The sequence below is a fragment of the Rhynchophorus ferrugineus genome, unplaced genomic scaffold, assembly GCF_030347505.1.
Source record: "Rhynchophorus ferrugineus isolate W39M unplaced genomic scaffold, kcgeb_rfMv2 rfM2, whole genome shotgun sequence".
Classification (NCBI taxonomy): Eukaryota; Metazoa; Arthropoda; class Insecta; order Coleoptera; family Curculionidae; genus Rhynchophorus; species Rhynchophorus ferrugineus.
Window position 1 is genome coordinate 8180037 of NW_027472581.1, and position 16549 is coordinate 8196585.

General features: G+C 31.8%; 2 protein-coding genes and 1 non-coding gene across 3 annotated transcripts in view; all 3 read left to right on the forward strand.

The window, feature by feature from the left end:
• Window positions 1-16549, forward strand: part of LOC143191326 (5-hydroxytryptamine receptor) — a 584206-nt gene that overhangs the window by 107030 nt on the left and 460627 nt on the right. The window lies entirely within an intron of this gene.
• Window positions 2834-2942, forward strand: LOC143192106 (U6 spliceosomal RNA). The gene has a single exon (XR_013004729.1). It is a non-coding gene; the product is annotated as a U6 spliceosomal RNA (small nuclear RNA).
• LOC143191327 (facilitated trehalose transporter Tret1) lies at window positions 6042-12006 on the forward strand. Its single transcript, XM_076396265.1, has 4 exons — window positions 6042-6195; window positions 6261-6395; window positions 8505-8795; window positions 11030-12006. The coding sequence occupies exons 1-4, from the start codon at window positions 6147-6149 to the stop codon at window positions 11926-11928; spliced, it is 1374 nt and encodes a 457-aa protein (XP_076252380.1). The 5' UTR covers window positions 6042-6146; the 3' UTR covers window positions 11929-12006.

Genomic DNA, 16549 nt, shown 5'->3' on the forward strand with positions numbered 1-16549 from the left:
TTTCAATATGTAAAAATGTGAAAGGTGTGGCAAGTGACCTTCTTACATATTTTTATTATATTGTTCAACGTTACGGTACTAACTATGAACAGGGAGTTCGATGAAATATAATGGGAATGAAAATGGTGATAAATTTAAAAATAGAGGTCGAGAGAGATTTGATTTGTTTTCTAAAGATAACCTCAGTGTTGTTTTGTATCACCGTTCAACAGGTCGCCTCTTCTTTCCATAAATTAAAAGAGGTCTTAAATTAAAATAAAAATATTTGGTGTAATGGTGAATTTAATCTTATTCATTTATGGCTGCTCAACAATATCGAAATTTTAAAGTTTATAGATCAGCTAGGAATTAGAATTAGAAGAATTAATAGCAAGTAGTTTCAAACTTTTGTGCTAATCGGTAATAATTCAAAACTATGGCGTTTAAATTTCTTAGCCGAATACAGCTTAAATCAACCACTAAATGCACCCATCTTTCACATTTAGTTATTTAATATCACAGATCAACCTTTCCTTCTTTAAAAATCTAAAAAACTTTTTCGAATAAATTTCAAAGAAACAAATATTTGTTTATGAGTGAACTATTGCTAGAATTTGTAGCAGCAACGTATTAGCGCATTTTTTAAATGCAACAAATCCTAGCGATGTTATTGGCGACGGCTTCCTCAAAAAGGCGGTATCTTATTTATTCACCTAATATATCTTAAAACCTTTTATATATTGTTCATGTTAAACAAATATTTATTTATAATCCGCTTATGTGTGATCTTATTGTTTTTGGTACTAGACTTGTTACAAAGACATTTTGAATTGCTAGTATATGACCGCCTACTGATGTTTCCTTAAACATAGTGAAGACGTAACGGTGACTGAATATTTTTATAATCAAATATTTTAATTAGAATAATAAACAAAAAAAATTCCATTAGTTTTAAATTTTCTATTATAAAATATATGAATTTTTTTATTATAAAATGTTTATATGCTCTTACATTACATATAACTTTTTAAAATGTATAAATACTCTAATATGATAATATTAGTTATGTTAGTGTCAAAATTCTCAAAATCAATGTAAACAAGTTAGAAGTCACTCAATATTAGTTTACAATTCGATAGTTTTTCGATATGTTTTAACATGTATTAATTAATTATACCCGTTCAAAATATTTTGCCTTTTCAGTATCTGAAAAAGGCTGTTGTTATTCTTAATTTCACATTAACTCCACAGAAAATTTTGTAACGTCAGAATTAACCGGTGCCAGATAAAACACATGTTATTTTTTTTGTATAGTAATTATAGTATATGAGCATGTTTTTCCATGTTTACTATTTGTTTTTGTTCGCATTACTTACTGTTTACTGTTTACTGATAAATAATTAAGTAAAACATGTTTATTCAAAATGTGCTCGATTTTATCTCTATAGTTAATATATCCTGTCATACTATTTGTTTCAAAAATATAATAATAAATATTATATATATTATTAGTATTATTTATTTGAAAAATAAAGTAGCCAGCTCATCATTACATCGCACTATACAGTAGAAAATTCCATGATATCAACACGTGCCTAATTCATCCTTAATACCATGAATTTCACTATTTTACAACCACTCTCTTATTATTTTAATATCTAGTTCGTTTTAGAATAAAAAATATTTAAATACTGAAAATTATAACTTCCTTTAACATTATTTAAGCCGTCTTAGCTAGTGCAGTGGTCAAGGCGGCAGGACGGTTTTCCTATTGCAGTTTCTTTAATACTGATGTAATTAATATAATGAGTGATTATAATTTATGCTTATAATTGTGATTCTGTATTGTAACTTACATACTACGCTAAAATACGTGTAAATACTACGTAAAAATAGGCTTAGTACAATCTTAATTATACATTAATTTATTACTACTTTTCATTTGAACTTGGAATAATTCACAAGCAGGATGAGTGCGAGAAAATACATCAATATGTATTCCTCAATTATAAAATTATCATGACTTATAGCTATAGTTTACACTAAAGGTATACACTTTATATAAATTCGTATGGTTTGGTTTGCTTCAATCTCCTGACATCCTGCGTGTTATCCAGCAGTTGCATTGCTTCCACGATAGTATGATTTAGTAATCTTCTTTCGTGTTTCAAGACGAGATCTTGGATAACTTCGCAAATCTATTTAATTTCCAGGTTATCGTGCAGTTCTTCGTTGGTTAGGTAACGATAGGCATTGGTAATCAATCGAAAAACCTTGTTTTGACAGCGTTATATGACTAGTTAATTTGAATTTTTAGTGCAAATATGGGGTTGGTCCATGGGTCCAAATTGTCAAGTAGATCAAGTTGAAAGTATCTGTCGACTAACCAGTATAGTTATTTTATTTTGGTTCTAATATGTTTTACTTTTTGTCTAATGTGATGTTATTTAAAATATAACGAAGTTTGTAAATTTATCATACACACGTATACTGTGATTTGTAAAATGCATAAATGTTCCAAAATAATTATAATATTTTAAAACATAATGATTGGTTATATCCTCTTAATAAATTATTAATAATTAAAAAAATATATATAAAAATCACAAAAAAAATATATTGAAATTTCAAACTAGAGAAACTTATTTTATTTGATTTAAAATTTACTAACATTAGATTTGTCATGTTGTTAATTACTTTGTCGGTGGTACCATTTTAATAATTAATTATTTATTTTCTTTAAAGTGTAAAAGTTTAAATTTTGGCTCGGTAAACATTTTGTATTTGTTTTTCCCAAAGATGATCGCAATAATTTCATCGTTAGCCATTCTTAGAAAACGTGTAACTTCCAGCATTACTCTCGCTTCGGCGGTACATATACTAAAATTGGAATGATACAGGGAAGATCAACACGGTCCCTGCGCAAGGATGACACCCAAAATCGTGAAGCTTTCCACAATTTTTACGATCCCAGATGTGGACAACAGAATCACTACTATACCACCATGGCAGCTCTCGAAAATACATACATGCTTCTCTCTGAAGTCTCTGCATAAGGAAACAACTAGTCCCTCTACAGTAAGTAGGTTCTTCCGACAGGCAACGGAAGAAAATGGTTCAAAACGAGAAGGCTTTGTGTTTAACTAGCGTTTTCTCCGCGGACCTGCTGACTATCTATATGGCTCTATCTGCCTTGGAAGAACCAGTGATTAATGGATCGACATTTACCGTATCGGATTCTATGAGTTCCTTGGAGAGTCTAAGATCGGCAAGGAAAGTCCACCTTCTGGTCACATACATTATAGACATACGCACAAAGTTAAAATATAGAGGAGCAAGAATCAGACACCTCTGGGTCCCCTCTCATACAGGAATACTCGGTATTCAAATAGACGACCTCCAGGCAGATGCCAAAAGTTACATGAAGCTCCTCTATAGGCAGTTATCCCAACTGGATTGGGACCTTCTCACAAAAAATAACAAATTATGGGAAATCAAGAAGATCTTTAGTAATTCGTCAATTATAATAACATCAGCACATTTAAGTTATATAAGTATAAGTATACCCGCACGACTACGAATAGGGCACTACAAACTAACCCACGAATATTCGTTGAAGGGACGCAGACCTGTGTGATCTATGCCAAACTCAGCTTAGCGTCAGACACATTCTTCTATATTGTCGTAAACATGGTGATCTGAGACGACAACTAAAAATACCGAGGACATTGGAGCAATTGGCCCAACCTGAGCAGCTGAACTTGCTCATTAGAAACCTGAAGACCGCAGACATGCTTCAGCATTTGAAACATCCATTAAGAAAGGGACTATTTTAAATACTTTAAGTAACTTATATATACTGCTAATGTTCCTATAGTACTTAATAACTTATAATCCATTGTGATTCAAACTATATAGCCCAACAAGTTGACGGGTTAAATAAATAAATAAATATATAAACTGTCGTTTGTAAGAATTCTAAATTGCAATATAAATAATAAAGTTATTAATTTATTAACCTTTGAGAATTGTTGATTGGAAAACAAGTTTCTATAAAAATTCTTTACTAAGAAAAGTTCCGTTTGCAAATAAATGCTAAATAGCTGCATTTATTGTGAATCTAAACTATCACGGAACACAATCAATCATATACAAAAAGTTGTTAAAAGTCAGTACAGCTGAGCAGTTCAATTCCGTCAAATACACATGCGAAGTATTGTATTTAGAAATACATAAATTTTAAATAAGATAATCAATATCACACTGGTACGATAACAGCGTAAATAAAAAAAAATATATTACACGAATAATGTATACGAATAATACTAACAAGTAGGGGTGTTGGCCACCGAGAAAAGTACCGATTTATCCATATAACGCAGAGAAAAAATTGTCGATATTTTCTTTGCAATATATATAAATATTTCTAATAAGCCTTTACAAGTTAGCAGCAAAATATACTAAAGTTTTAAAATTAAATACCAATTTGAAAAGTTTTTGGGAAATACATACAGATGCATGTCTAATGTACGATGTAATTAATAAAAAAAAATGTTTAAAGGTCTATTGAAGATAATTAAATAATTTTTATAATGTTTAAGAAATACATTTAATTTTTTTGAAAGAATATCCCTACTCAAAAGTGTGTATTCGACTATTTTATAACCTTTATATATGCATTTATTCCGAATATATTATATCATTACATCAAAGCTATTGAAGATCATTTTATACAAATTAATTAAATTAATTAATCAATCAGATTGTTTTAGGTATACTGTTTACAAACTATCTTAGACAAACTATGATATTATTTGATATAATTGTGAATAAATTAGTTATTTTATTGTATTTTATAAGTTTACTTTATAATCCTAAATATTTTATTTATTTAATTATAATATTCTTACTAGTCGTTTCCGACTAACCTACAATATATCTTCATGATAACTTATATCTAGTTATATAACTAGGAGGACCAATCGGCCCTATCTCAGTCTCTGGTGAAATAATGTTTATACATGTCACTGCTATATTTTTTAATAGCTGCACTTGACTACACAAAACTACCTAAATCAGATGGTTTGATTCTTTTGAGTCTGTGTCCTGCTCTGGTGGTATACAAAAGTTGCAATACTTCAATATTCTCATAAGAATGGAGTCTTTCCCCATGCCCTCTTGCAATTCTCTTGATTTCCTGAATGACTATGTGTATCTGAATGTCTCGATGAAGGTGGTTACTCCTGTAGTATTTGGGTGCGCCCACAATACTTCTCAGGACTTTGTTCTGAAAATCTTGTATCTTGTTTGTGATACTCTTTGCAGAACATTCCCATAATTGAACTATATTTCAATGCCAGTTCTGTTCTTTTCCTCTTTATATGTTCCTTCTAGCGAAGTTTTGCATCAAGATTCATTCCGAAATATTTAGCGTGCTTGCTATATCGAATGATAGTATTATTTAATATTATTGGTGCTTGTAGGTCTGATTGTAGATGAACTGCACATACACATATTTACTTTCGTTAATTTTTATTTTCCAAGCTTGTGTCCAATTATTTATATTGTCACTTGCCTATTGTAATTTTCGTATGGCTTCTTCACTATAGTCTCCGACAGCTATAATCGCAGTATCATCAGCAAATATAGCCATCGTAAAATTCTCCATTTGTGGTATATCACAAGTGTACACCTGCTTTAGCTTCTTTTATATATCGATATATTGATATTTTTCAGGCATCTCTACTGAAAACTGTGTATTCCACTATTCCATACCCTTTATATATGAATTTAGTCCGAATAGATGGCATATTCAAAGGCTATGAGAGGACATTTTATAAAAAATGAAATAATCAATCAAATTTTTTTAGGTACACTCTCTACAAAATATCTTAGACAAACAATGATATTATTTGATATAAGTGTGAAGAAATTAGTTATTTTATTGTATTTTACAACAACTTTACTTTATAATCTTAAATATAATCCCGAAATCAAACAAAAGATTATAATACCATGTTATTTTTTAATACACCTCAAATATTGTGTTGAATTATTTTTCTTATCGCCCCCCCAGTTACTATAATAGAATTATAAAAAGCAAATTCGCACACATTTTCCGCTGTCTCTGTCCAATGGTGTTTTAGCGTAGTAGATGGGTAATAAGTATGGGTCAAAAAAATAAAGAATGGCCACAAATATTCGCCATAGTTGTGGGTGAGTACGTTTACGTTTTCACGCATATTCGTTTTTACTCAGAACCGACGTTATTCTATTTAAAGCCTGCATTCCTGGACTTTCAAGCGCCTTACTGTTTTCTTGGCCTTCTCCGTTTATTTTGGTTCTTATTCAAGATAAAGAAAACTATGATATCACTGAGGATGAAGCTAATCTTTTGCCCGTTTTATTACCCATTGGTAAGCGTGTTTTATGTATTAGCTTGCTCGGTATTAACTGCCTTTATTTATCAACTAAGATATATTTTTACGTTTATAACTCTGTATCATATAACAGTATGATAATTAAATATTATTGTTATTGTCATAGTTACTATCACAAATGAGTCTCATCTTATACGTCAAAATAATTCAGTATGTATTTGCAATGATACTGCTGCTGTATTAAGATATAATGCAAAATGTATAGCAATAGTGTTTTATTTTTCTATGTAGCATTTTTCATGTTGATACAGTGGAAATAAGTTTAGAACCAAATTTTTTGGCTTCAGAGTATTATTAAAGCTTTTACAAATAATAAATATAGCGTTTTTAATATTTTTACATTTAGTATATGATGTTTTTGTCAGCATAATATTGTGTTAAAATGTTCAATAACCATTTGGTAAAAATATAGCTGAATATGCTTAATAAAGCTCTGAATTATCTCACTCAATAAGTGGATTTTATAGTAACTAGTGTGGATTTTATTCCAGTGATAGGTTACAGAAGAAGTTGCCTCTCTGAATCTCAAATGAGACGATTTCGATGATTAGTTAAGTTATTAAGATTAAGACGAGCTCCTTGGGTTATTGTACTTTACCTGAATTAAATTAGTATTACTGCAAGTATATCTTATATATATATATATATATATATATATATATATATATATATCATATAACATATATATATATATATATATATATATATATATATATATATATATCATATAACATCCACTAATTTTTTGTGTAAAGCTCCTCATGGCAGTTTAATTATGTCGAGGTCTGGCGATTGTGATGACCAAGGAGAATATTTGATAATATTCTTTAAAATCATTTGGCTGTGTATGGAAGCATTATCGTTTTGGTATCGGGCAGTGTTAATGCTATAGTAAGAACTTGGGAAACCTGCTGAATATCATAACTTGATGTATGACTGTAGGAAGCAAACCGTTCAGATAATAGGATATTTTTGGGGTTCGTCATATATAAACCCTGTCTTTTCTACGAAATAATGTAAACGAAGATTCATCGGACCAGAACAGGTTTTATGACCGTTGTACTACTTCTTTCGTAGCTTAACGTTGGCTTCCATTATAGAGGGTTTGGCAATCTCAGCCCTCCCATGAATTTTAGCTTTGTGAAGCTCCGTATTGTTTAATCGAAACTGTATTATTCAAGTCAATACTGAGTTCTGCTGTCAATTGTGCCGCCGTAGATTTACGTTGTCTGGCTATCCTTCATAATATTTTTAATGTGTTAGTGTTCGTCGGTGTTTCGTGTATGCTATCAATACCGCGGATATCGTAACTCGTAAAATGTCTGAAAGAAATAACAGATTTTGCAATCCCATCTTTTAACTGTCATAGAACAAAACGTATAATATACTGAAATATAACTCAAAAGAGTTGGCATGTAAACTGAAATACGCAATACATACGCTTGGCATTGTTTGCACGGAAGCAGTGTCGCCAACATGTAACAATATATATTATATCAAGTGGTTCTCATATTCTTTTGTCCATCCTCTGTATTATTAAGACTATATAACTACTCCCAATATTAGACATGTTTTGGGAACATCCAGGTGCATAAGGATCATTTATTTATGGTCATAAGAGCAGCACTTAGTATTTCGCGGATGGAAATTCGTCTCAAAAGCAGCTATCTAGTCACAACCCACCAGAAACTCTTTAATTAATTTAATTTAATTTAATTAATATGTATAATATATATCAAATATCGCCCAGTATGTTTCGTGTAGGTCTGGTCACCTAGGGTTGTTCAAATAGGAACCGATTTATAATTATTTAAGTATAATAACGATTTATGTATGAATGAAGGTATTTGAGAGCCATTTACCAGTCTAGTTGATGCTTATATTACCTTCCAGTGCATGATATATATATATATATATATATATATATCTTGTTTAATTCATCTAAACTTATTTCTCTTGTAAAACTCATAAAACATTAAAATAATCCGTATAATTCAAGACCGTTGATAAATGATAAAATACAAGATTCAAGTTCACGGTCTGCAAACATTTGTAATATATTATTTATAAGCTTTATTTTTTTAGGCATAATCTTTTCTGCGATATTTTTCTTTAAAATTCATGACCTCATAGGAAGAAAATACACCTTGCTCCTCATAAGTATACCACAAGCGCTTTTTTGGATAATCACCATGTTTTCGAGGAACATTTATGCTTTTTACGTTGCGAGATTAATATGCGGTGTAGCTGATGCCATGATGTATGCCGCGCTGCCTATTTATATCGGGGAAATTTCAACGCCTAAAGTACGTGGAACTTGGGGTACTGGACAAACGTTTTCATTTAATGCAGGATTTTTAATAATCAATATAATTGGTAAGTTGCCCTCAGTAAATCGAAATAACATTGAAGATATTTTTTGAAATAATTTTAATCAATATGGTATACAATTTTTAATTAGTTTTTAAGTTTAATCCATTACCGTTTTGATACTCATATTAGTTGTTCATATTTTTTTTATTGCGCGTGGTTTTTTGAGGTTTGTTTACTTATTCAACGAAGTAAAAATATGAGAGTGGTCTCTATGACTCATAAAGAATAAACAATATAAGTTGAGTTCATTGTATTAGAATTAATGTAATGTTTTAAGAAATGGGCTACTCAATTTTTGGAAATAATTAATAATATTTTATTTCGTGTTTTGATTGTTTCTTGATAAAATGATAATGAAGCTATGCCGTATCTTGATAAGCATTATTTAGGTTCTGCACCAAGATAGGCTACTGCTATTCACTGATATGTCTCTATAGCTGCCCGAAGATAGTGTTTAAAAAACATTGTAAAAGTTCACAAAATAGTTTTAGAAAACTATAAACTATGAGATAGTATGACATTGAAGTATCAGACGATTTGCGATTTAGCTAGATGTTTTTAAAAAGAACAAGTCATGTAGGCACAAAGTCAAGTCGTGTTGAAGATTGTGTCGAAGATAGTTGATTCAGGATTTAAAAGTTTTGCTCAGTTCATTTTTTACATATTTAACTTGTTACGAATTATAGAGTAATAACAGTTAAGTTGTAAGTTGCTTTGTCTTGTGTTATTCCCTTTAGTTTTGGGTGTGTTTGGTATATGCACTTCTCGGGCTGGGATTTCTAGCCTACATCTTTTGGTGCAACACAATAAAACAATCTAATAGCAACCTGCGAAATGCAAATTTTTGAAAATAAGCTATTTATAGGATATTTTTTATAGCAATGTAATACGACGCGCATTTCTTATATTTAATGCTTTGTTGGTCTCATTTAGACACTTTTGAATTAAAAGAATAAAGACTAAACATTAAAATAAATAATAATCTTTAAAAGACATATTCGAATAAGATAAACATCGAACAAATAGCCTAACGAATTTCAATATTGGAATTCTTTATTTGTCTCCTCTACACTACTGATATTTCACTTGCCCTTGGGATATTTTCTGTGTGCATAGACCGTTATAACAATATAGAGATCTCTACCGAAAGTAGCAAAATGCAATTTTCCGTTACGATGAAGAGACAGTATGTATTAGACTGATATTATTCTTATACAGTATATATATATCCTGAATATATTTCAATGAGTCAGTGAAAACATTGGTATCCATCTAGATTGTAGACTAATTTGAAAACAACACGTTAGGCAGAAAGAAAATCAAACTCAGCATTAGGCAACTGATTGATTGTTTCATAAAATGGTCTATTTGTATTTGTGAGGCACTAATATTAGCTAGAATCAAGCGATCTAATCTACTCATTGTCCACAAGTATTTTCAATTATTCCGTACATCACTATATATTTTTCTTTTAAGTTTCTTCTAAGCCATAAAGATTATTCGTCATGTGGTGTTGGTGATCGGCCAGGATTATTTCTGATTCCTGATAATATCTTGAATAAACAACGTTTTAATCTGTAGTAGCTTATGCTTAGTGCAAAAAACTAGAATAAACAAGTTGTCTGAAAGGGCTTGAAAAGCTTATGGACAGGACAAAATCAAAAATTCGATACACGTAAAAATAGCCTCAATTTTTTAATTGTATATTGTAAATTAATATATTATTATTGTTCTCTCATTAATATATACCATCAATATTGAAGCGCGGTGGGATATATATGTTCTTCGTTGGTTACAGAACGATAAGTGTTGGTAATTAATTAAAGAACCTTCTTTTGGTCTCATTGGAGTACTAGTTGGTTGGATGGTTTAGTGCAATCCCATATTTGAACCCTATAAGCCCAAACAAGCTTTATGATAGACTGATAAACTACTCTATTTGATTTTATACCAAGTTGGAAATATATTCCGACTAACCAGTATATTAGAGTATAATCTGTTACTGTCCGTTTATGTAAAATGTGGTAGATTTCAAGTAAAACACGAAAGAAGTAAAACAAATCAGCTTGAGTTAATTCAAGTTTTATTTTGTGTTAATATAACTAACATTGTTTGAACCATATCCACTAGAGGGCGTTATTTCAAAAATGACTCAAATCAACGTCAAATCAAATAAAAAATATGAACATTTAAAATATTTTTTTCTTTATGATTTTAAAAGTAACATTTTTTTCTAGGAAATTATTTCACCATTAAAGAGACAGCGTACATCTGCCTCACTCTACCAGTACTATTTATCTTAATTTTCATATGGATGCCCGAGACTCCATACTACTACGCCATGAAAGGCCAAGATGAGAAAGCCAAGGCCTCCCTGAAGTGGCTGTTGCGAAAAGACAACGTGGAATCAGATTTCCTGCAATTGAAATCGGACGTGCAACGACAAATATCGGAGACTGGTACCTGGAGGGACCTCTTCACCATCAAGAGCAACCGAAAAGCCTTACTCTGCTGCATTTTTATGAGAATCGCCCAAGCGATGGCCGGTATCTCCACATTCGAAACCTACGTGCAGTTTATCTTCGACAAATCCGGCAGCATGTCCGTTAGTCCTCAAATGTCCTCCATTTATTTTTCAGGGTTCTTGTGGCTCGTGATGACCATTATTACTTTTACGTTGAATAGTTTCGGAAGACGTACGTCGATGATGGTTTCTTGTTTGGGCTGCTCCATGTTACTGTTATGCGAGGCTATTTATTTTTATATCAACGAGTTCAAACCGGATGTGAATCTCAGGTCCATACAATGGTTTCCTCTTGCAGTCTTAATTGTTTACGTCATATTTTACTCTGTTGGACTAGGTCTGTTGCCGAGTTTGATGTCAGGTGAACTATTCTCGGTTAGCATTAAAGGTAAAGGGCTCTCTATTACTAATATCTCGATGGGTATATTCATTGCCGTTGGAACATTTACTTTTAAAAGTTTAAATAGTACTATAGGATTATATGCGCCTTTCGTTGTCTTCGCTGTTTGTACATTCATCTCATTTATATTGGCGTTTTTCCTTATGCCGGAGACCAAGGGAAAAACTCTGGAGGAAATTCAACAGGACTTGAAGGGGAATGTAAAAAAATAGACTGTTTATACTCCAACATTTGTGATTTATAAACTTTTAATTATTTTACAAGTAATTAAAGATATTATTTGAGTATTATGTTTTGTGTTTTAATTTCTTTCAAAATATTCAACTGTCTGACCGCATCTTAGTAAAGAAAATACATTAAATAATTCTTCATAAATTTAAATTACTTTTTCTTAACTTAATTGTCTTCAGATTAATACAAAGCTCGGCTTTTAAGAAAATATCATTACACTTACTCCTTTGCTTATTTTCCCCACAGTTAGCAACGGTCACCAACATAAACTTATAACCTAACCTTAGCAGGATTCGGACCTTCTACGTGGAAGTAGAAGAAGAGTTCTGTCACCTGAACCACTCCAGCTACCAAACTAAAGCTGCAAGTAAAATCAAGGATAATATCCTAAGATAATTTACTAAGTTAATCTCGTTAATTTATCCCGTTCCTTTACCCTTTTTATTCTTTTTTAACTTGTGATAATTGTACCGCATACATTTTAATCAGTTCAAGGAACACGTTTGGTATTTGTGAGGATAATAAACCTGATATATTATATGATTGTAGTCTTCGATGCAGTATAAATAAACAAATTAATTATTTTAATTCTTTCAAAATTATTCATAATCCCATTATATTTTGAAAATCGCCAATTAAGTTAATCAGAGATATCTATATCTACAGGGTACGATGGAAGATGACTTCTGACAATATTAAGTTAATCAAGAAATGCTGTATAATGTTAGGCATTGAGTGTTATTCCATATTTTCTTTAATGAAAGCTGTCTATAAATGTGGAAATTCAGGAGCCCTTGTTTGTTCTTTGACTGTCTTTTTGTTTTGCTAAGCGATGATGTACTTATATTTCAGCATCACTAGACAATCTTAAAGGTAGTAAAATATTTTTCAAAAATACCGTTATAATTTTAGGATGGCAAGTTATCTCACTGGCTATTCAGGTCTTTATTGACGTATTGGCAATACACTTATTTAATATATTGTAATATAGTTATTGAATAACTAATGTCATATAGAAACATGGAATTTTGGCGATTTTTCTGTTCTCAGGCTTCTCGGGACTCAGGACTTTGTTCTGAAAAATTTGTATTTTGTTTATGTTACTCTTTGCAGAATATCCTCGTAATTGAATTCCGCAAGTCCATATAGGTTTCAGTATTTGCTTATATAATAGCAATTTATTATGTACTGATAATGTGATTTTCTCCCAATTAGCCAGTACCTGTTCCTATATTTCAATTCCAGTTCTTTTCTTTTCTTTTTTATATGTTTCTTCCAGCGAAGTTTTGCATCAAGATACCCTCCGAGATATTTAGCGTTGTTGCTATATGGAATGATAGTATTATTTAATGTTATTGGTGCTTGTACGGCCTGATTATAGGTGAACTGCACATGCACATACTTACTTACGTTAATATTAAGTTTCCAAGCTTGTGTCCAATTATTTATATTGTCACTTACCTGTTGTAATTTTCGTGTGGCTTCTTCACTATTATATATCTCCGACAGCTATAATCGCATATAATTATCCGGAAATGAATTAAATATTTTTGTTAAGCCTATCCAAAGTTATTAAAAAATGGTCCTTTCTTAACTAATTTAAAAATTGAGTATTTTTATCTGTACAGGTACCATGTGCATTGGTAAACGCAACACCTGACCCAACCAGGTTGGCCGAGTGCTGACCGAGAGACTGAAGGAGATGAAATTTCCAAAGATTAGCTTACCTGAAATTTTTGTTTGCTCTACTATGCTAGCTGCCATACTAGTATAATTCAGTCGATTCAAAAACAATAAGAGAAATGCTGTAATCAACAAATTAATGTAATTTTTAAGGTAAGAAAGTACAAAATTTGGGGCAAAAATATACGAAAATAATTTTTTTTTTATTACTCTTCGTGAGTCCACAATCTGCCCTATTGGCAATAAGTATTTCTTCTGTCTATATTATATATACATGGCATGTAGAAAATCACTTCATTAAGCAATCTTCTGTATAAAATATTATCTTAATTAATTAGTCTTATTCTAATGCTTATTCTAAAGTCTACGTATGTCCAGTAATCAGATCAGGTGGTGTTAAACGTTTTAGTCTACGCACTTCACTATCACTTCGCATATTTAGCTGATTAGCGAGTACATTGGGATGCACTGACACTCTTTCGAAGTACTTCACACAAACACGTTGAATTACAATCGTTATAGGTTCTACAGGAATATCGCGTTGTATCACTTTATTTGAAATATAGTACGGAGCATCAACAATGGCACGCAACACCATATTTTGGAACCGTTGAATGATGGATATATTAGATTTGCTAGCGGTACCCCATAGTTGAATTCCATATGTCCAAATGGGCTTGAGTATAGACTCATACAGCAATACCTTGTTATCTAATGATAACTTGGATTTGCGCCCAATGAGCCAATACATTTGATATAATTTTAGTCCCAGTTGTTTCCGTTTAGAGAGTATGTGCTTCTTCCAGGTTAGGCGTCGATCTAAATGCATACCAAGATATTTAACATGCTCTGCTTGGGGGAGTTGACGATGATTGATATTCACTGGTGGACATGTTCTTCGACGCAGGGTAAACGTTATATGCGTGGATTTTGATTCATTGGCTTTAATGCGCCATGTCTTCAACCATAATTGTATTTGCTCCAGGTGGGTTTATAGGTTTATTGATGCTGTGACTGGACTTCATCGGATGCTAAGATTGCTGTATCGTCTGCATATGTTGCCACAGTAGTTATTTTTGTGGTGGACACGAAAATAAATGAATGTAATTTCGTTATATGAATCAAAGAGAACTCCATATACCATATCTAGATAAAATCAAATGGATAAATAATGTTAGATGAAAGCGATTTTAGCGTGAGCTGTGAAAGGGAAGGGTGAACGAGAATTGAGACTGATCACGACCATCTGACAATTTTCTAAATACGTCCGGACATGACAGTTCCTCACACACTTCCTCGTTAATACATTTCTAACAAGCAAGAGGCGAAAAAATTACAGAAAACGCGCCTTTATCGAGCACTAAATTGCGAACTTCCCTGTAAATGCCGAGGAAAAGTTTTTGCGTCACCTTCGCAGATAGGAATGTGGTCGACGTTTAACGTTTCTTTGGATGGTAGAAATAATTTATAAGCTTTTATATTCATCTTTGGCGATTCTTCTGGTATAACCCTAGTTGTGCTACTCTAATATTTCTGAGATTTCGGGGCAAAAAAGAGAACCAAATGATTTTCTTAAGTCGGTTTTGGCAAATTATAGCCTTTTATTAATATATTTTTTATTTCGCTGTTCGTTACGTGAACTGAAATTACTTTTATTAACATTTTATTGTTCGCTGATGATGTTGAGGGTTCTAACATTCTTTATGGCAGACGAAAGAAAAATAAACAAATTATTTATAACTGACGGATAACCTGAGATTATATATCTGAAGAGTATACAACTATATTAAGTAAATGAGATCAAGTACTAGGAGTCGGAGAAGAAAGTTCGGATCTCGAAGTAATAATCCGATTCGGACAAGCGTCATGACCCTGCGCTACTCTAAAATGGTGAAACTGGAAGACAGGAAATATTACAAGAAATACTAAAATCTGCTTTTTCGATCGCTTATCTTTATAATACTTCTGATATTATTTTAATTTATAAAATAACAAAATACAAAATTTAGAACACAAATATTCGAAAATAAAATAAAATAATTCTGCTATCCCAATCAAAGAGAAATCAAACAATAAACAATATCGATAAAAACACACCGATAAATAACGTTGGATGAAAGTGACTTTAGCGTGATGCGAGAATGGGAAGGGTGAACGAGAATTGAGACTGATCAAGAGCAGCTGACAATTTTCCAAATACGTCCGGACACGACAACTCCTGCTCTCCCCAAAACTTCCTCGTTAATAAATTTCTAACAGACAAGAGGCGAAAAAATTACAGAAAACGCGCCTTTATCGAGCACTAAATTGCGAACTTCGCTGCAAATACCGGGGAAAAGTTTTTGCATCATCCTCGCAGATCGGAAAGTGGTCGACGTTTAACGTTTCTTCGGATCGTATAAATAATTTATGTGGTACAATAAATAGCGTATTTTAAGAAAGACTCCCGCCGACCTATTCAGTCGTCTCTAGGAAAGTGGCTTTTCCTTCTTCGAGGAAAATCGATTTCCGACGAAAGCTTTTTAATTGAAACCCGTCGGATAATACTGTCGAATTTCTTTTAGTTCGTTTTTTTTTTGGTTCGCCTGTGTTGAAAAATTTAAGCTGAAAATATACTGCGGCTTTGAACTTACACTTGCTGATATTTTCAAAGGATTGTTTTTCTGAGGTGTAACAGGATAATTGAAAAGTCCCCAGCCTGACACATAGATCGCGCTACTAGAAATAAAATCATAAGTGTTTTAGTTAGCCCGAACCCTCAAAAGATGCGTGTATAAATATGACAGCTGCAGGATCATTAGTTTATGAATTATAGCATTTTGAGTGAAGCAACTTTTATTATTGTGAAAGAAAATGGCTAAAAAGCAATTTCGCGTGTTGAAAAAATTTTGTTTTTTGAGGCAAAAATACAGTTGACAC

Excerpts from the sequence above, each read along its gene's own strand:
- LOC143191327 (XM_076396265.1), top strand. The coding sequence starts at position 6,147 with ATGGGTCAAAAAAATAAAGAATGGCCACAAATATTCGCCATAGTTGTG. Across the intron at positions 6,396-8,504 it reads GCCCGTTTTATTACCCATTG|GCATAATCTTTTCTGCGATA; the intron begins GTAAGCGTGTTT and ends TTATTTTTTTAG. Across the intron at positions 8,796-11,029 it reads TTTAATAATCAATATAATTG|GAAATTATTTCACCATTAAA; the intron begins GTAAGTTGCCCT and ends ATTTTTTTCTAG.